The 17,739-nt window shown below is 39.8% G+C and overlaps 1 protein-coding gene across 5 annotated transcripts in view; it reads right to left on the minus strand.

Annotated features, from left to right (window-relative positions):
* OSBPL1A (oxysterol binding protein like 1A) overlaps positions 1-17,739 on the minus strand; it is a 73,529-nt gene that overhangs the window by 22,163 nt on the left and 33,627 nt on the right. For 3 of the 5 annotated variants that reach the window (XM_057397630.1, XM_057397631.1, XM_057397633.1), the window contains 2 exons: positions 8,735-8,897; positions 1,761-1,911 (listed from right to left, as the gene is read on the minus strand). In XM_057397630.1, coding sequence (XP_057253613.1) covers positions 1,761-1,911; positions 8,735-8,897 — 314 coding nt within the window. Of the gene's footprint in view, positions 1-1,760; positions 1,912-8,734; positions 8,898-13,562; positions 13,794-17,739 lie in introns of those variants that run through there. The other 2 variants (XM_057397632.1, XM_057397634.1) reach the window with 2 other exon arrangements.

Below are 17,739 nucleotides of genomic sequence, written 5' to 3' on the forward strand. Positions count from 1 at the left end.
AAAAGCTAAAATATGACCATACATTCTTATCTACATGCAAAAATTTCTACTTTAATCATAGTTTTCACTTCTGTTTAGCAATTAATTATTAGCCAGAGACTCATTTTACTCCAACATCATCTACTCTCTTTGCTGCTAAAAGACACACAACTCAGAAACAACATAAGCAGAGATCACAGAATGGTTTGGGTTGGAAGGGACCTTAAAGGCCATCTAGTTTAACCCCCCTGCCATGCTCAGGGACACCTTCCACTAGACCAGGTTGCTCAAAGCCCCATCCAACCGAGCCCCCCAGGGATGGGGCAGCCAAAACTTCTCTGGGCAACCTGTTGCAGTGCCTCACCATCCTCATAATGAAGAATCCTTTTCCTAATTCCTAACCTAAATCTCCCCTGTTTCAGTTCAAAGCCATTACCTTTGTCCTATCACTACACACGCTTGTAAAAAGTCCCTCTCCAGACTTCTTATTGCTTTTCTTTCCCCTTTATAAGACCACCAGATCTTAAATGCTTCTTCAGTCATCTGCTCCCTACAGTTCTACAGCATAACACAGTGTTATGGGAACTTGGCCAAATTATTTCTTTTGTATAGTAAATGATATATAGTAAGAGACTGATTCCTGTTAGAACTCTTCAAGACAATGCATGTCAACATTTTCATGTTGATTGTGAATTGCCTCCTTTTTCCTCAGTTTCCAAGGCAATAAATGCAATTCAGATGTCCACCTTTACCTAGCGCTTTCCCCCCAACCCTGAACTTCCTGCTCTAATTAGCAAAGGCACTTAGCCAAGGCCATAAATACCACCTTGGTAATAGCACAAGAGCACAGAGCAACACACTTAGTCATCTGCTTTATGTTACCTTCCCAAACCACCCCATTATTCCACCCAAGCCCTTATTTGCCTTAGTCTTTGCCTAGCGTGTGGGAGGGATACACATGCAGAGGTTGAACCTTGAAACATCAGGTCTCTGACATTACCACATACTTCAACAGTCAGTGTAATTTAACTATTTGGGATACCAAGTAATTAAAGCAGTTTTGCTTGCTTCTGTAAAATTAAATAATAATTTCCTGGTTTTACACAAATCTGGAATCCCCATGATCATTCTGCACATCCAAAATATTTCCAAAGTATTCTTTCTGAAAACATGCTTAAGTCTGGCTTGATTTCTAGCATAAACATTATATTGCCCTTTCACTGAAACTCGAGCATAGTGGTGTCTATTACATCTCATTAACTCCAGACCTATTGTCCTCTGTTATCGGCAGGGAAACAAACAAAAATGGATCATTTGACAACACAAAATAAGCACATAAAACATGGATGAGACTTTTGGAATAAGATTCCCTTTGTTCACATTTGAGTTTCTGATGCCAGGCTAACAATATTTTTCAGTCATTCCCCATACCAACAGGAGGATCAAGTGTCTGGAAAGTAAAGAGGCAATAGGAGGCATAGATCATTAAAGATACATGAAGGAATTAAAATCCACATAGATTTCACTAAGATCTATTAAAAACCAAGTGTGTCCATTTTTACATAGCACATTCTATTTTATTTTTACTTATTCAGATTCGATCATCAAAAAAAAACAAATGCAAAGGAGCACACTATCCTTAGAAAAATGTTCTTTATAAAACCATAGCACTACCAACCATTTGTCAATCATCCATAACAAAGTTTAAAATGTTTTCACAGTTAGCTTTCCAGAGATTCCTATGGTCTTTTACTCACCATTAAGAAAAGACAACATCTTACCTGTGTTTCTTGATCCCGTTGGACAGTGACTCTCCACTGCCACAAACCTTTTCTTCAGGCATGTCTGAAGTTATTGTATCTTTTGAATCCATGTCCTCCAAGGAGTAGGCTGTTGTTTCAAACACACTTAATGATTTTTCAGATTCTGAATCTGCAAAAGAGCAGGTGCATGTTAATGAATCTACCACCTGTGCTAGACTTCAGTCACTAGCAGATCTTCCCTCGTTGTACAAAACTGAAACCTAAGTAGGCTACTGTGTCCTAATGAGAGCATCCATTTGGTAAGTAACTAGTACTGCCACTGACTGCTGCAGCAGTCAGATCAGTATCCAGATACAAAGAGACTGCATGATAAACAAGAACATTAAAAATCCTCTGTCAGAGACAAAATTTGACCCTGTTATTAAACTGAAGCTACTACAACTTGCTCAGGAAAAGTGCCAGTGTCACACAAATGCCAGCACCTTACCTATGTCACCTCAACATTCAAGCATCGACTCCTTCTTCTGGATAAGATTTAAGCTTGGTCTGAATTCCTGGACAGTCTGGGCTGCCCACAACCTTCACTTCCCAACTTACTGAACAAGAATCAAAGAACAGAAGGAGATATTGTATGCAGTGGATTGTATTAGCCACGTAAGTCCCAGTAAAGTGTAAATGATAAGCTCAGCAATCAATAAGATAAATGTTGTACTCTGGAAGGTAGGTTAATAGTACAATCCATATCACATCTAAAATTAAAAATATCAACACACCACGTTATTTCCAACCAGTGTTTTGGTTAGGCAGAGCTTGACTACCTCTGGAGAAGGGACAGGCTTGCCCCAAATCAGAAAATAAAAATTTCCTGGCAAAAAGCTGTATATTTGTTCCATGTTTTTCCTTCAAACCTGACAACACTGTCAAAGGATTATCCAATTGCAAGTTCCAGGAAACAAGGGAACAGCTCAAGACAAGTAATGATACACTAATTTCTATCCCATTTGGGAAATCCTTTAGCAGAAACCAGGTACAATACTGAATGGCAGAGCTTAAATCAAGCCTCACTGCTTCTGAAAAAAAGCACACCCAAACTGTAGTAGACACCATTCCTGCCATGTACTTCTTTCAGCATATGCTACTGCTCTTGGCTGCAAATACCCAGAGAAATAATTGCAAGATTAGTCATCTCTCACACACTGATTCTAATTCAAAACTAGTAATGAAAACCTGATGAAGTAGTAGTCCATTCAAAAGAACATCTCAGTCACAGATGTCCACTGCCAGGTGCTTTCTTGTTTTCTCTTAAGAAAACTACGCCAGCAGCTTCTCCTGAACGTGTAAATTGCAAGTTGCTTTGGTGGCCAGTGACAAGAACACTTTCTACTACATCCAGAGTACAGAAGGGTCAAGAAGATGACAAAATCCTGCTGAATGGATGGGCTGTACCACAGTGTCTCAACCCTCTCTACACAGAGCGAGATCTAGAAGCATAAAGGAGATCTTCCATTTCATTAAAAGCATCTATCCCTATTCCTCATCAAGACAGTACTGAAATTAAGCCAGTTGCTAGGGAATGAAAAGAACTGCCAGCTGGTGCTAAGGATATGCTAAAAAAGTGGACTGGCACTCCAGAGAATCTTCTCACAAGTTTCCCCAAATTTGTCTGTCTGGTTCTGTTCCAAATTATGGTATAACATATCAAAGCATTAGTTTGGTGGGTACTATATATAACAAGTAGGATAAGGAGAAGCATTTTTACTTGTGGACAAGTCTGTTACATAAAATACAGGTTTTTCCAGAGATCATAAGCTCAGGTAGCCAGGAAAACACTCTGCCTATCCAAATATCAAGAGGAAGAGACACTCTAGCAGTGTGACGCAACTTGAGCTTCAGTATCCCGACTGTATGACAAGCTACAAACTCCTTCAAGGTAAGTATTCTACCTCTATTGAAAGAGCTGCTCAATTGTGCCAACTGTTATTGTCACAAGAAAACCATGAAGCAAACCCATAACATAAAGCAGAGCCTGCCCTCTGTACAGCTCCTTTCTTCTGTCTGCAAACAAACAGTCCTGGACGGTGGAAGAGTCACAAGACAAATGCCCTCAATTTGAGCTTCTGAAACAGACCTAGGACTCCAGAGGTGGAAAGGGAAGAACAGGTTACCTTCACCAGAACCACTGACTATTCTCTGATATGCTTCTCATATTTTTTAATACTGCACGTGATCAGTTCTCCTAATGTTGTGCAGAGACACAATTATGCAGGACTGAGCTCAGCACCTGCAAACCTCTCCAGAGCTGTAGACAATGACCAGCCACCCCTCTCCAGGGCATGTGCCTTGCTTAATGCAAGAGCATGCTATACAATAAAGAACAGCAGAAGAAAGAAACCAGACACCATTAAGAGAAATTGCTCTCCAGAGACATCTCTCCCATTTTCCTGGGAAATGGCTCTCATTGAGAAAGTATGACTACAACAGCTCCTGCCAAAGATCTCAATCTTCAACCCCTTAACTTCAGCAACCTTTTTTGACCCAATTACCTTCACAAGCCTTGAGTGTTTGTTTAGGCATCGGAATGAGCAAGCCTAATATTGTATCGTGAGCACAGATCAATAGGCAACTAATTCAGACTGAGCTTTTCCCTGTGTACTTGCAGCTAACTCTTTTCTGAATTAAGATTTGCATACTCCCCCGTCACTGCAAAAAAAGATCTATATTCACAAGTTGCTACAGAGCAGCTGTCAAACAGATGACTAGGAGAAAAATGAATTTTTTTTCCTATTGAACTTAAGGGGGTGTGGGCTGAAGTGGGGGGGAGAAGGAATAAGGCCTGTTCAGAAGCCAAGGTTTTTAAGGGATCTTTGAGACAAGAGCAGGAAGCTCTCCAGCTCATGAAACCTGAAGTGTCAAGGTAACAGTAAAAACACCAGCTACATTTTGCAAGAGTGGGTGAGCAAGGGGAAACAGCAGAAGCAATGACAGAAGAAACTTAAGGCAAGTTAATCTATTGCAACAACTGGTACCTCTTCAGTTCCAGATAAAAAATATTGGCCAATGTATTTGGTTAATAAATACACCTAAGAAAGGTAGTGTTTAACCACTGGCAAAGTTGGGTTTGAATACTGACCAGGTGTTTCCCATCACTCCCTGAAACACCTGAATTCATTCTTTTAATTATATTCAAGGCAAGAATATAGTTAAAACACAGGCAGCAGTGTTCTCACAGAGGTTGGGCAGTGTTTTTGGTATACTATCCAAAAAAGCCACTTGACAAACTAGCCTAAAAATGGAAGGAAGAGCAGAAAAGTTTCTGTGCTTTTTGTACAGTTTTTAAGTAAGCTGGTAACTGGTGACAAACTAGGAAGCGAGCAGAAGCAACACAACTGGCCTACTCTTCTTGTACCATTTAGAAGCATTATTCATAAACACAGCACCCATTAGTGGTACATAACAGCTGAAGCTGTACTATTAAGGGCTAGCTTTAGTATAATCTAAATATTCCTGCAGCTAAATAACTGCTTCTATAGTAAGATCCCATCTATGTAAAAACATCAATACCCAACTCAACACACACAAAGTTGTGCTTGTAGAAAACCCCCACTTCTCAGATAAAATCTGTTAAAGAAAAAAATCAGGACAGTTCTAAGCTTTTCCCAAATCAAGTGTGCAATTTGCATATAATCAGGGAATCGTATCTGCAAGGCAAAAATCAACTACTTTTTAATTCTTGGCCTGCTTAGCCATTTTTCAGCACTGCGGATAGACTCTGCATTTGTATTGTTTTCACAAGCTTCCTGAGGTCTATATACTTAATCAAGGCTAATAACTTCTCCAGCTCTCTAGGAGGTGCCACTTGTCTTATTAAATTCTGCTATTTGTTTAGTGCTGCTTCCCTTCCCCAAACTCCCCCCTCTCCACCCCACTGTGCTTTAAACATAGCATCCAATCCTGAAACTGAGAGCTCCAGCACTCCATGTGCTATCAAGTTTAATTACACCTTTCCACCACTCCCATAGTGAGAAGATCAGCACACCATCAGCACACCAAGAAAACACTGCTAACTGACCTACTGCCATCAGAGTTCAGATTAATAACACCCTTAACTCGGCTGTTCTTAACACTGGACACCATACTGCAGTTACACAAGTAACTCCCATTTCCTGTAGGTTCTTCCTTTCATGTTCAGTGTCTACTGTTCTCCAATTGCAGAGATTTAGGATTTACCTCAACAGCCAGGAAGCACTGGTAACAGCGTATCACTTAAAAAGAAGAGAGACTTCAGCAAATAAACTACTGCCTCAGTAAGCAATCCTACCACATTTCAAACGTTTTCCTCACCCCTGTTTTGGAAAAGAAGGATGTTTCTGCAATTGTGCCCACAATTTCCACAAACAAAACTACGCAACACAGACTTATCAGTGACCAATGCGGTGTATGCCAACATCAGCAGGTAGCATGGCTCAGTTGGAGCAGATTTGCAAGCCAAACAGATGGTGCTGAGGACTTGACACTTGAACTAAAAACATTTCTGGTGGTGTTCTCTTCAGATTAGCTCTACTCTCCTTCCATGCACTGAGTGTCCAATAGCAACCAGCCTGTGTCTTCCAATTCAGCTTCGTTCAGGAGTCAGGTTCGTGCAATCAGATTCCTCTACAATGTGAATCAGAGCATGGTAAATGGGGACAAGTAGCTGCTGTTGTGAACATACCCTTTCTAATACACTTCTTGGTCAAAAACCTGATTAAAAGTCTTCCATTGCTCTGAATTGTCACAGGTAGTTCTACTTTGTTGAGAGTAAACAAGCAAAAGTGTCTAATATGTGGATAACATTCTTTTAAAAAACAAAACAAAAAGCAGCAGTGGCTTTTTCTTTCAACCTGTCAAGTCAAAGCTAACAACTCTTCAGCTCAAAATGCAAGCCAAAGAGTTATGCAATACTCTCACTTCTAAAATCACTTCTGTGGCGGAGATTTAGAATTGCAAAAAGATTCTAATAGAAAAAATACTCTCAAAGTAGTGGCATTTTTCCACTGATAGACATTATGACTTGCTACATCCCTGTTAAAATACATCCGTGTTTGCTCAATCTCCTATACAGCCTACTAAGCTAAGTCATGAATATGTCTATTTATTCAAAATCATTTAACTTAAAATCCTATCAGACAGAAAATAAGGTTTAGCAAAAGCTATAAAAACAAAGTCTTAATATGTTAGAATTCTTGGAGATAGAAATTTTTATCTTCTGGCAATTAGGCCTAGTCTCTGCTCTCTGTTATGACCATATTTACCATCATATCCCTTCTCTCATTAGCCCAAGAAAAAAGACCCACATGCCCAAACTCTGAGCCAGTGCCAAATATCCTCTGCTCTCACTGTATTCTTGTCACACAGAGACAAGAAGCCTTCTAGTTGAGACTCCACAGATATGGCAGAAAAGCAAGTTAGAAAGTATTAGCATTATTCCAGTAATGAGTAAAAAAATCCACTCCAAACCACACCCACAAAAAACTAATTCTTTTTTTGTGTTTATGGTGGAAGTCATAACATGTACCAAGAAGCCAGGAAAAGATGTCACTTTTCCCTTTCTCTAGTCCCCCATCCATGTCCACCTCCCAAAAAAATATAGAAAACAGAGTGCCCTTCCCCCAGACATGTGCCTTCAGAGACAGAGGACCTTAATCACTGCAAAGCACTGAATGTGAACAACCTAGAGAAGAGAATCTAACACAAGCCTGATAAAGTCGACAGGCAGTCAAGAAAGTGAGCCTGTCCTGAAAAACTATTTAACTTGCAATCGAGATGAATTATGTCAAGTGATTTCTCCCAAAGGAGAGAGGATTCTTGTATGTGTATATATACGCTTAACAAGTTTCACAGTTATACAAATCCACTCAGTGTGATTTGTTTGCAGCTTCAAGAGAAAAAAATACCACCTCTCAGCTAGAGAGGCAGTTTTGGACACCTTCATTTAAGAAAGCTTTAGAGACTGGGTCAGTTATGAGATACACAGACTAATAGCTCTTTAAAACTGAATATTCTTTCACATACACAAAGCAAGCCTGGCTGGAGAGACTACATTCTAGCAGCACCAGAGAAACAACTATTCTCTGCTTTGTTGAGACAAGCAAAAGAGCCTGAGGCCTTTAAGCACAAAAAGTAACTCCATACTTGCTTGTGATACATACCATCACAGCCTAATTATCTACTACAGTTAGATTATGTTCACTCCCAAGATCTTCCAGGTCCTTCATAGTTGCAGACAGCTACGTGCCCTAGGATCACCCACTTACAGAGATGTAAACAGTACAGCTATTACTGACCTGCACTGTACAGCCTCTCTATATAAATGCGTGCTGTAATTATCTTGAGCAGTTCAGAGTTTTCTAAAATCACTATTTCCTTGATCTGCACATGCAAATTTGAAAGATACTAAACTGAAGAGCAGACAGGGGAAGAAAAGCTATTTAAGAAATGAACAAAGGACTTTGATTCATCCTTTTAGTCCATCTGTGCTATGGTACACCAAATAAAAATAGTACAAGCCTTTATTAACCTCATTATCCCTCAAAAGCAGGGATTTTTATGGACTGATCTTAAAAAAACAAAAGAAAAAACACCCACCATCATGGAGAAAGCAAGTCAGAAGACTACCAGATACAGTTACATCTAAAATAGGAGCCTTGAGTTTTGCTATTTTAAAAAAGGGCGTAGACACACAAGCAATCAGACCTTTCATGACTGCCCTGTGGTTTTCATAGGAATTTTTTTGGTCACGCTAAGGTGAAACAACACAATTCTACAGGTGAACGCAAGCAAATTTTTAGTGGGCTGCTAAAAGCAGCACATGAAGCATTCTCCTAAAATTAGCTCCACATTAGAAAGGCAGAGACTTCACTGAAAGTGGGACTCTTCCCACCCCTCACCTCCCCGCAACGCATTCACCACACATGGTCTGGCTATGCACTCGCATTCTGGACATCCCTGCTTACCTGAAACAGCATCATAGAACTGCTCCTCACTGATGATGCTGAGAGGCGGAGATCCCTTAACCAGCGACTGCTCTAGTTCATGGTGTTCAGTAGCTAGTGTCTCTAATGCTTCTGACAAGATCTTGTTTTTCTCCTGCTCATGCTCCAGTTTCAAATTCCTCACCTATAAGTAGATACATGTATGAATAAAATCTCATCTCTCTGAAGAATGTGCAGCTGGAAGCTATTCAGAAAATAGACAAATAACCAGCAAACAGCTGGAACTGAAACTACACAGATTAACGAGAATGTTACAGTATTTTTGTGATGACAATAAGGTTACTGCTCAGCATTTTCAGTAGATCTTATGTCTGATTTCTCAGCTGACAGTATAAATCACAATTCCACAAGTGAATTCAAACCAGAAAATCATACCTTAAAACTGAGGAGAAATATTTCCTGCTCTACTTGGATGACCTTAACTACAGAGTTAGTAATCGTTTTCCACGCGCACCAAGCTCCTTGTACTAGTCTGCTCTAATTTGGGCCAAGCAGCATCATCTAAATTGAATTACAGAGCAAATGTGAACGCCAGCTACAAATAACTGCAACTGAACAATGATCTGAAAACATTTAACCCTGAGGATTACAGGAGGTTAAAAAAGAGATTCCCCTACTGATTTAACATCAGTATAAACAGCCCTCCCTCCTCACTCCCAAAACAGTTTACAGAGGAGCCAGAAGCTGACAAAAAAAAGCAGCCCAGCCACCAGATGGTGGACGACTTTTTTTAAGCCCACACATGCAATTGGCTACAGGAAGGATGATGTTATCCACATTTTGAGTCCCGGACTAGTAACGGGAGAGCACCATGTCCTTCCTATTTCCTCCTTGGGTTTTTGTTGTTTTGTTGGGTTTTTTTTTGTGGTGCTTCCCCACCTCCTCTTTCTGTCAGGGAAGGGAAGAGGGCTGTAACTGAAGGGCCTCTTCTCCCAGCCAAGCAACACTTCAATGTGCTACTATTTCAGTCCCTAAAGCACCGACTCTTTTCCTTTCTCTTTCATCATCCCCTTCAGTCACTTTTTAAAAAGCATCCCCAACCCCTGCCTTGTCCTCCGGTTTACTCTCAAAGGTCAGTTTACAATGCTAAATCCCTTCCACTAAAAGCATGCAAAGGCATGATAATTAATCTCTTGGAACAGTTACAGGGACAACTTACATACACACCAACATCACTTTTTTGAATCTAATTTGAGATCTGTTCTTATGTCCTATCTGGTTACATTTTATATTAAAGCTTTACTTTGGAGGCTTCAGCCCCCTCAGTTATAACAACCACTCAAACAGCAGATGCACAGTCAGGCACAAATTCAGAGGCTTGAAAAGAGGTATTAAAGCAGATTTGCCACTTCAGATTTGCCACAGAGAAGAGTTTCTATGCTGGCAGCAACATGCCCTCTGGAGAAAGATTTATGGAAGAAATTTTCACCCCCTTAGTTGTGTCAAACACTAAAGCAGCTGGTTTGGCTGCCAGGCTCTGAGTATAAGGGGCAATGTAATTAAATTCTAATTAAAAGAGTATAAAATTGGATTGCTCACTGAAAACAATAAAACCAGTAAGTCACTTATTGCCTAATAGTTTTACCCGGAACAAAATGAAAGAAATGGTCTGGACTAGTTACTGTCACTTTCATTTAAAGTTCACTCTGACAGTACCAACCAAGTCAATTACTGCAATGTTTCATACAAATCAGACATGCAAGAATTTGTTACTAAGCCCTTCTGCAGGGCTTACCTTTTGTATGCTAACAAACAGTCAAGAAACTGCCCATATAGAGAAAGAACACCAGTATTTCACTCTTCCAAGATGGAGAGTGGAAGACAAAATAAAATGATACTTTTCGCTCATTAAACAGCAAAGTGAATTATGAAAACGGGATTTGCAAATTTATTTGCAGCACTGAACTTGATGCCTTTATGCTCTAATATTTTGTTTTCATAGATTAAGTTATTTAAAGCCCTACCTAAAACTATTTTCAATGTTATTTAACAGCTAACTGAAAAAAAAAAAAATCAAAAAAAAAATCAAAATCTATCTAACAAAACCCAGATGATCTTTTGCTTGCATCCTCTAAAAGCACAGCAGTGTGACTAAAGTAGCAACAACAGACACAGGCTTAAGATACCACGCCTCCCCCCCTAAAATCTTTTACTGACTTGAAGGTTCCTCTGCCCTATTATAATGTAGAGCTATGCAGAATCGCAGGTGTACTAGAAATAAAGTCAATTTTTGGAAAATAGCTAACTAGCTTTTACAGTCCGGTTGACTTTCTGTGTACTTCCAGGCTTCCTAGCTGCCAAATACTGACTAGTACAGCAATTACACACTACTAGTTGGTAACAAAACAAAGCTTTTTCATCTGTTACATAAGGAGCAGGATGCTAGCCAGAGGCTAGAGGCTAAAGAAAAAAAGGAAATGTGTTTAACTTTGTTGTTTGTAACCTCTGGGATACTAATTCCTATCTGAACGAACTGGTTTTGAAGTAACCTTAATTCAGTACTTGGGGGCTGGAGGTTGAAGTCCAATATAAAGCTTCTGTCAACACTACTGAGCTTGTGGGACGGACACACATTCAGAGAGCCAAGGGGTGGGCTGTGCAAACCTCTATAGCCCAGTACCTGCTGAAGGGTAAAAGTTTTACAGTAGCAGCTCTTTGAAGGTAGTGATCTGGAAATACTTTGTGTACCTACACTGTGTCCTTAAGCATCATAACAATTCCACAGCGTCAATGTGAGAACTATAAATAAATAAATAACAACTAAAGCTTAGCACGGAATATACAGGCAGAGTGTTACTATTTTCAAAGCACAGGTTTATTGAACAACAGGATTGAACAGTTGAGTGATAGGTTTTTCCAAAATGCATGTAGATTGCCATTATGCATAATTTTGCCATACTTTATTTTGCATTCACAAGACATGGTCTATGATTAAGTACCGAGATGAACTATTCCATCTTCCTGGCTACTTCACCACCATTTCTGGATATGACACTTCAGCTTTACCCCTTTTCTTCAAGTTTTTTTTTGTCCATCCCATCTTTCTTCAGCGTTCCAATAGAAAAACAACAGCAAGATTACAGAAGGAACTTCAAAACTAGTTTTGAAGATGTTTATTAACACAGAATCCTTAGGATCTATATATAAAGAAGAAAGATGCACACAAAACAATGAAGAAAACACCTGCTTTCACACTACAGTCTATTGAACTGGACACAGACAGACCAACATTTTTCAGGGGAATACTGGACGATTTCATGAAGTTGCATTACTTGAATATGACACTACTGCACACAGTAACACAAATATTTATAACAAGGTAGTAAATACCACACCAAAATGATGCAGATATCCGAATACACAGCTCTGGAAATCCAACCTGAGCATATACAGGAAAATATCAGAAGAGACATTTTACTGCAACCTGAATGAGGCACAGCTTGTGATACAGTCATGGTTTCTCTACCTTTAGCAGTGGGGCCTGAGCTGAGACAGATGGCAGTTCACATCATATTGGGTTCAGTCCTCATCCTCCAGCCATGGAATAGCTTTTTTCTTTTTGATCCCTGTCACTGGTCCCCACAATGCCAGTACCAGCATCAGCATCACAAAATTCCCACTGAGCTTCACAGCGCAGAGCACCCTAGCAAGCCTGGCATGAGCTCAGCCAAGTTCCCAATGTTCAACTGGTCAGGCTTCCTACCTTATCCTTGTCAGGAGCTTTCTGCACAAGTACAATTACAGTTATCAATAAAGTTGGGCTTGTTGCTTGCATTGTTAGACAATGACAGTTAAGATCAGTCTTCTTAACCTCTAAAGAGGTTATTACTATAGTGAAACTTCAGATTCATAATTATTGATGGAAACTATCTAACTTTGTCCCACAGAAGTAAACAATCATTCAATCATTAACCTTACAGCTACAGACTCAGCTATAGCCTGATACACTGACACAAAACCACCAAGACTTCAGGATCTAGGTCAGCACAACAATTTATAAAAAACCCACTCTCCAGCTGAAGGGGTTTGATATCCAAGTTCTGGTTTCACTTCTGGTTTAACTGAATGGGAATCTCTTTCCAACAGCTACCCATAAATTGAGTCCCTCAGGCTGTAACCACTGAAGTGGGAGCTTAAGTAGTATAATTATTTTAGCAGCCAGACCTCTGTTTTTTTAAAGGAAAGCAGCAAGTTATTTGCAGCACTTTTATTGTCTTTCCATGCCATTAGAAATTCTGCTAAGCACAAGAGGAAGTTTTAAAAGTTAACTCCTTCACTGTGTATTACTAGCAGAAAGTTCACATGCCTATTCCAAAATATCAAAAAGCTTATCTGTGTATAACAAACACCAGACCCATTCCTTTCTGTACCCTGAACATCCACAAGGTAGGTGAGAGACCAGTAATTGCACCAAACCACTATTTCCCTCACCCCCATCCTGTTTTTTTAAAGCCTGAAGTCTTGAACTCTACTGGCACAGGCTGTAACCAAGGCTTCTCTGTCCATCCTGAAGACATCTCAGCACAATACACAAAATACTTGCTTTGTTTGGTGCTGGATGTTTTTAATTTAATGCCCAACAACAGAGGCACTTTTGTGGGGTAGGAAAGGGTCACACCACTGCATGCCCAGCTAATAAATGATCATCTCAGCTACATGCTACTGCAACTGCAAGTAAATCCTAGAAACAACACATAGCAAGCAAGGCATACAACAAATAGAGACACCTCAACAATATGTACAGCTACCTGCCTTTAACATTAGAATAGTAAATTAAAAGACAACATACCTTAGTTCTAGGCTCTCCTGAACTGAGAAAGAGAAGACAGACTTCACAACACTGCAGTGTGATTTACTTGCATTTTACTTTCCACTCAACTTCAGTGTTAGGAATAAGAATGCCCAAATATGCAGACTTTCGAGTTGTGTAGGAAGGAAGAACCACCTCTTTCATACAGCAACCACCAGGGGATCTGAAGCCAGATTCTGATGCATTGCCAGTACACCACGTACCAGTTCTGCTCGGCAGTAAGCTGAGTGCAGAGTGCAGCGTGTGACACTGCCTCACCAGTGTTGCCGACTACCCGGAAGTGGGGTTTTGGTTTTCAAAAATGAATGACTTTGTCCAACTGCCATAGAAATTCCATCCTCCCAGAAACGTCACTGCTTATGGGACATTTGCCACCAAGCACAGACTCAAGGTGCAAATTTCAGTAGCAAGCTAAGGGCTAGTCTCACACCTGGCTGAAAATTAACATGTAACCAAGGGAATTAGAAAAATGCTGCTATAGTAGAACTGACAGTTTTCTGGGGACTTCTCCTGACATTAGGAAATGTAAACCTGCTTTCTGTAATGAAGTAAATGCCAATAAAACCTGTCATTTCTTTCACACTACATCTGCTTATATGAAACTGCTAGTTTCCCAGGTCAGCTACTTCAACAGGACACACGACCCTGAAAGACAGAACCTACATGTTCTGCGTTGTAACACATCACACTAAGGGGAGATACAGCAAGCACTGGAATCCAGTGCAAAGATCACTTCCCTCATTCTGTGATCTTCATACCAAACAAAAACCCCTGCCACAAAACTCTGAGGCTAACAGTGCAAATCACAACCTCAATGCACAGTTTGATATGTACACTGTTTGTCTATTCTAATGGACAAGCTCACATAGTTGCAATTTTACTGTTAGTACAATACAGTCCCTATTTCTAGGGCCTCTCTGCACAAGCCAGCTCTTTGTAGTGACCAGTTTAAACTAGTGCTGAGTAAATCTTTTATTCTTTTACATTTAATGTAGAATGAGAACTATGTAGTTTCAAGAAGAGTCAGGTCTGCCTCCACATCCTGAAGAAAATCTGCCTTTTCATCATGGAAGAAATGTGAAAGATTCCGAGTATCTTCCCGAAGGCCTATCTGTTTAGAAATTGAGAACTTCTACATATTTTGCTAGCAAACTCTGAAGCATGCTACTGCAGCACTAATTCTACAGGATATGCTTCTATGAAAAAGACCTTTTAGATTTTTTTGCTACCTAGAGCAGGGAAAAGCTACTGCTTAAGCTGCTAACAAAGTGAGAACTGAAACCAGTTTCTCTCATGCAGTTCTCCTAGTCTTAACCACATTTGTGCTTCAATAGAGGAAGTTTTCCAGAAAGACAAATTTTAAAACAGGCTTAATTTTTACTTCTACTCATGGCACTTAACTCCCACTAAGCAGGCATTAGTGTACAATATGAGTATGTATAATCCTGCTTTTCTCCCAACCCTCCCTCCACCCCCCCAAAACAGGAACAGTTTCAGTATGTTTCTTTGCAAGCACACCTCAGGTATCTGAGTTATTAGAGAAAGGAACAAATGTTTTATGAATATTCCTATGACACATCCTAAAACTGCAAGTGTGACAGCTCACGCTAAAGCAAAAACAAAGTGTTCCCAAACAGATGCAGTCAGCTTCATGAACACATCGCTAAACTCCTAAAGCCCTAAAACATGTAAATATTTTATATAAAACTTTTAGAGTTCTTATCTGTTTACACATAGGCCTTTCCACACAGTCCCCCTACGATTCACCACCAACTATCATCATCAGCTACAAGAAACTTGCAACAAATATCTGCTACCTTAACATACGTTAAGGCCTTGTATCATAACTTAATTTGCTGGAGTAAACTAGCTCTTGTAAACTTTCTTACAGCCTTTGTCTCACCCCAGGGTACAGAGGACTGATCCAAAAAAGTCATGCTTTACTTCAACCATCGTTTCTTGCTCAGGTTTTCTCTCTCTGTGCTCTAAGCTTACCATTTACCCAGAGATCTATCAGATCTCCAGTTAAAAATAGAATAGTTAGATAGCATTTGCCAGTGACCTGAACTACTGCTACTGCCACTACTGAAATGCAAAACAAGATGTGATCAGTTAATCAAGGAGGTAAGCTGAGCTCACTGATGATAGGTAAAGGGTTACTTACTGTATCACAAGACAGCATCAGTCTTCATCTCAGAAGCCTGGCCAACTGACTCTACAGCTATAGCATCAGAGTACCATATCTGACAAAGATCATTAAATTCAAAAGATAAAAACACCCAGAGGGCTAACATAATATTTTGCTTTCTTTCAGGCCTATATGTAGGGAACTGCCAATAAAGTTCCTTTTTGTACAAAGGCTGAAAGACCCCATACACACAAGCAAACCCCATACATACCCACTTGACTGGTAATCTCTCTACTTACACCCCAACTCAAAGCCTATAGAAGAAAACAAAGACTTTGTAAATTAAGTTATAAGACTCTGCCTCAATTCTTCCCCAGATGAACACAAGGAATCATTGTCAGTCAACTACAAACAGTCACCTCAAAAATTCAAGAGAAGGATTTTAGCAGGGCTGATTTGGAAAGACTACACCTCATTTTTCCTGAGTATAGAGTTATATTCCCCTATGCTTATTAAAATAATAAAATTCTGCTAATGAAGGAAAGGACTAGATATAATCATAAAACTTAGAAAAAGACAATGGAACCACTGCCAGAAGCAGGAGCCAAGCTATTATCCACACAGAAGAAACTCAAGACTTTGGCAGGATCATGTCAACCAACACATACAGACATCAAGGCAGTAAGAGAACTGTTATTCAAGAGAAGAGCTGGAGATGCCAAGAGCAGTCATCACCCTCTGTCCAACATACAAGCCTGTCATAGAAATTCATCATTCAAGACCACCTGGATTAATGGTTTCTCAACTGTCCACATGTTAGGGACAAAGACTGCTTACCACCTTTCCCCCTAAGGCACTGACATGTCCTCCTCAACATGGACCTTGCTGCCTTCCTTTCCCTCTCCTGTTTCCACATTTGGCTATGTCAGAGTTTGTTTATTCGGAGACTGATGAAGCACAGCAGTTTTAACCAGCTGAGAACGTTGAAGTTCTGAGCCAAAAAACCCACCTAGGACTTCAAGAGCAAACTGCAAATACTTAATTTCTGATGGCAGATTAGAAAGATAGTTTTAGCTTAATTGGGTTTAAGCTTTTTAATCAGAAAAGACTGCTTTTTCAAAGTGATCCTGCACCAGTCAAGAATTAACAGAGCTTTTTCTGGTTTGTTTGTAAAGTGAAATAATGGCAATTCCAAGTCTTCCTCTCAAAAGTATCTTACATTTTAATTTGATGACTTGCCTGTAAAATAATGAATCTCATGAAATCTACTTATGTTTGAAAGCTGCAGAAGTTCCCAGCTTTCAGAGTGCATTCTGTCCCTACTTGTGTTCCAGTATTATAACAACAACAACTAGTCAAGTCTCAAGAGTTCAAACAAAAGCCTTCCGATTTTGTCATTTTTCTGTTAAGTATTGTTTCTATTCCGAGTAAAGCTGAAATGAAATATGGCTGCTATTCACGTCTGCCAATCACTTATGCCAAAACAAGCCAGGACTGAATGACATCAGCAGCGCTGCACACGTTGGAGAAGCTCATTTCAAGTTTCAGAGCTACAAGATTACCAGGAAAAGACAAAAAAAAACCAAAACAAAACAAAAACAACTCACCACCATATCCCAAAGATGTTTTGCTGCTCTAGTGAGATTAAGCTTCTGTTACCTCACAGGCGTGTGCCACAAGTAACCTTACATGAACTAAGGGTCTTATTTAAGCTGACACATTACACTGATGCTAACAGGACTAGACCAGTAGAGCACTGCATGTTTTCAAATCTGGTAGGATCTTTTTTTCTGACGTCTTTTCCCTTTGAGAGACTCTGGACATCTTTGAAGTTTGCTTAGTCTCACAAACAGAGAGACTAGACTTAAAGATGTAAGGGTTCTTAAGAACACACACAGGAAACATTTCCTTTTTATTCTTAAGGACTGTTTTGAAAATAGATCTTAAGGCAGTTTTGATCTAACTACTTCCCTTAAGTATTTTTCGGTATACACCACTGATTACTTTGATCAACCTCTTTGTATCCCC

This window comes from Pezoporus wallicus, unplaced genomic scaffold (genome assembly GCF_028554395.1).
Source record: "Pezoporus wallicus isolate ANWC-B61680 ecotype Strahan unplaced genomic scaffold, APGP_CSIRO_Pwel_v1 contig_227, whole genome shotgun sequence".
Classification (NCBI taxonomy): Eukaryota; Metazoa; Chordata; class Aves; order Psittaciformes; family Psittacidae; genus Pezoporus; species Pezoporus wallicus.